The 2,880-nt window shown below is 57.7% G+C and overlaps 1 protein-coding gene across 1 annotated transcript; it reads left to right on the plus strand.

The window, feature by feature from the left end:
* The first annotated feature begins 1,466 nt into the window (after positions 1-1,466).
* P2RY13 (purinergic receptor P2Y13) lies at positions 1,467-2,498 on the plus strand. Its single transcript, XM_010220963.2, has one exon. It carries the CDS (start codon positions 1,467-1,469, stop codon positions 2,496-2,498), a length of 1,032 nt encoding a protein of 343 aa, XP_010219265.2.
* Positions 2,499-2,880: the final 382 nt, after the last annotated feature.

Consider the following 2,880-nt stretch of genomic DNA (forward strand, 5'->3'; position numbering starts at 1 on the left):
TTAATACACAAGCAGGACATTAGCAGTAGCTCGTGTGTTTCTCAGTATTGTATTTGCCAGGGGGGATGAACAGATTTCTCTGGTCTCAGGAACCAAGCCAGGAGCCACAAGGTGCCCGGGCAGCTGCCAGCGCCGCAGCCACCCGCGACGCTGCTCCGAGAGGCGCCAAGGGAAGGGAAAACCCCATTGCGGGGGCCAGGGCCGCCCGCCAGCCCGCACCGCCCCCAGAGCAAACGCATCGCACGGCCAGCACGAGAGCTGCTCACGGCTCTCCCTTCTCCCCTCCATGAGCCCCCCAGCAGTAGTAGCTAGTAGTACTACTAGCAGTAGTAGTTGTCCAGCCGATTGCAATCCCCAGCTGTTCTTCCCTGTGCAGAGCACACAAAACGCAAGGAAACGATGTGGTTTTCACATGTGCAGCTTGGGCTGCAGAGGGGAGCCCCGGGTCTCCGCGCACAGGACTGCGCGACCAAGCACGCAACCTTCCACCTAAGGGCAGCCTAAGGGCAGCCTTCCCAAAATTAACAATCAACCACCTAACGACGACTATCGCTATCCGAAACACAGAGCTATCCCGCACACGTAATTGGGGGCAGACACGCAGATTTCTGGAAACGCTCTAGGTCATGGCTCTGAAGGGACCCGTCACGGCACAGGGTGACAGCCTCAACACCTGTGCCACACGCGTGCAAGGGCAGGAGCCTCTTGGGCGGATATGGTCATTTGTTCCTCACCAATAAACCCAGAGATTCTGCTTCTGGTCACCAAGCAAAAGGCGCAGAAGGGCAAAAGCAGATGTGATAAACGAGGGCAGAACACGAAAATAAGGAAGGAAGTGGCAGGACGTCACCAGCAGCAGAAGTCTCATCTTCGTTCACGTCTCCCCGCTGCCGGCTCTTTGCCCGGGCGCTGCGAGCAGAGGAGCGGCGCGACGGGCTGCTGCCCGCGGAGGTGCGCGCGGGGACGGGACGGGACGGGGCTGCGCGCGGGGACGGGGCTGCGGGCGCGGGGACGGGGCACTTATCCTGAAAAATGTTATTTAATCTGCAGGAAGCTAAAAAAATACTCTGTGCTTGGTAAGAAATACCCCAGAAGCACAGTGCTTTTGTGTCATAAGCGTAGATTTTTCTTTTCAATGGATCATTACATTTTAAAATATATATTCATACAAAGACAAATCGTCCTCTAGGCTGCTGCAGAACTGCATTCTATTGCTGTTATATTATCTTAGGTGTCTGTAACTAACATACACCACTAACTTTTCATTAGCGGGCATTGGTCTATTAACAACAAAGATTTAGATTTTATAATAACAGGAAAACCAGTCAATCTATTTAACGTACACACACTGAGAGGGTTTTGTTTGCTTGCACGCACCTGCTGGCACAGCGAGGACGTGTCGCTGTAAGCGTAACACTGGTGCATCTCCTGCCTTCCCCCCGCTCTCCCCCAGCCCGTTCCCAGCCATGGGGGACTCGGCAAACACGACCATCGGCAGCGCCTCCAGCGGGCCGCCCTTGCTGGCCACGTGCCCCCGGGACACCAGGACCACCCAGCTGCTCTTCCCCGTGCTCTACACCCTGGTCTGCCTTCTGGGACTCGCGCTGAACAGCCTGGCTTTTTGGGCTTTCTTCCACATTCCCAGCACATCCACGTTCATCGTCTACCTGAAAAACACGGTGATCTCCGATTCCATAATGACCCTGATGCTTCCTCTGAAGATCCTCACGGACTCCGGCCTGGGGCCGTGGCAGCTCAAAGCGTTTGTCTGCCGCTTCTCAGCCGTGGTGTTTTACGAAACCATGTACATCAGCATCGTGCTCCTTGGTCTCATTGCTTTTGACAGGTTTCTCAAGATTGTGAGACCGTTTGGGAAGTTCTGGGTGCAAAACGTTACCTCGGCCAAAATCCTCGCGGGCCTCGTCTGGCTCTTCTTCTTCGCCCTCTCTCTGCCCAACATGATCTTATCAAACAAGCAGGCGACGCCGCGGTCGGTGCGCAAGTGCGCCGCGCTGAAGAGCGACCTGGGGCTGAAGTGGCACGAAGCCGTCACCTACATCTGCCAGGTCATCTTCTGGACCGTCCTCATCCTCATGCTGCTCTTCTACGTCGTGATCGCCAAGAAGGTGTTCGAGTCTTACACAAGGACACAGAGGAAGGACGACAAAAGCCAAGGGAAGGTAAAGGGGAGGGTATTCATCATTTTCACTGTGTTTTTCCTGTGCTTCGCCCCGTTTCACTTCAGTAGGATCCCCTACACGCTAAGTCAGACCCGGGGCGGGATGGACTGTCGCCTGCAGCAGCGGCTCTTCGTGGCCAAGGAGAGCACGCTGTGGCTCGCGGCCACCAACGCCTGCATGGATCCCCTGATCTACCTGCTCCTCTGCAAGCCCTTCGGGGAGAAGGTGCTGGGCAGAAGGGCAGAGACGCGCGCGAAGGCAGCGCCTACGAACCCCGCGCCCGAGCCGGACACCGCAGTGTCGGCCAGCGGGCCCTGACTGCGCAGCTCCGAGCTGCAGAGCCCTGCTTGGGCGTTTACGCCGAAGCCAAGAAACCCCTGTTGTGTTTTCTGTAGAAAATGACAGGGTGACCTGCATGTCTCAATAAAATGGGCACAGGGCGCTGGTGCGTTTCTGCTCGCTGCGTGGCATGGCAGCCGCGGGAGCTGGGCCGCGATGGCCCGAGCCGTGGGGCCGGCCCTGCCGCCGGGCACCCTCCTTGGCGCGCCCAGGGCCGGCCTCATTGCTCCACGGCCATTTTCAGAGCTGTGGATATTTGCAGCAGCCTAACGCAGCGGCGGGGCTCGCTCACGAGCCTGCGCGCTGCAGAGCTGCTCTTGGGTCCCTGTGCGACACCCACGGGCGCCATCAGGACGCCCCG

Source organism: Tinamus guttatus, unplaced genomic scaffold, assembly GCF_059628265.1.
Source record: "Tinamus guttatus ecotype Peru unplaced genomic scaffold, ASM5962826v1 Tinamus_guttatus_pri_ptg000376l, whole genome shotgun sequence".
Taxonomy (NCBI): Eukaryota; Metazoa; Chordata; class Aves; order Tinamiformes; family Tinamidae; genus Tinamus; species Tinamus guttatus.

What these genes read in the sequence shown, in the direction of transcription:
- P2RY13 (XM_010220963.2), top strand. Translation starts at nt 1,467, where the DNA reads ATGGGGGACTCGGCAAACACGACCATCGGCAGCGCCTCCAGCGGGCCG.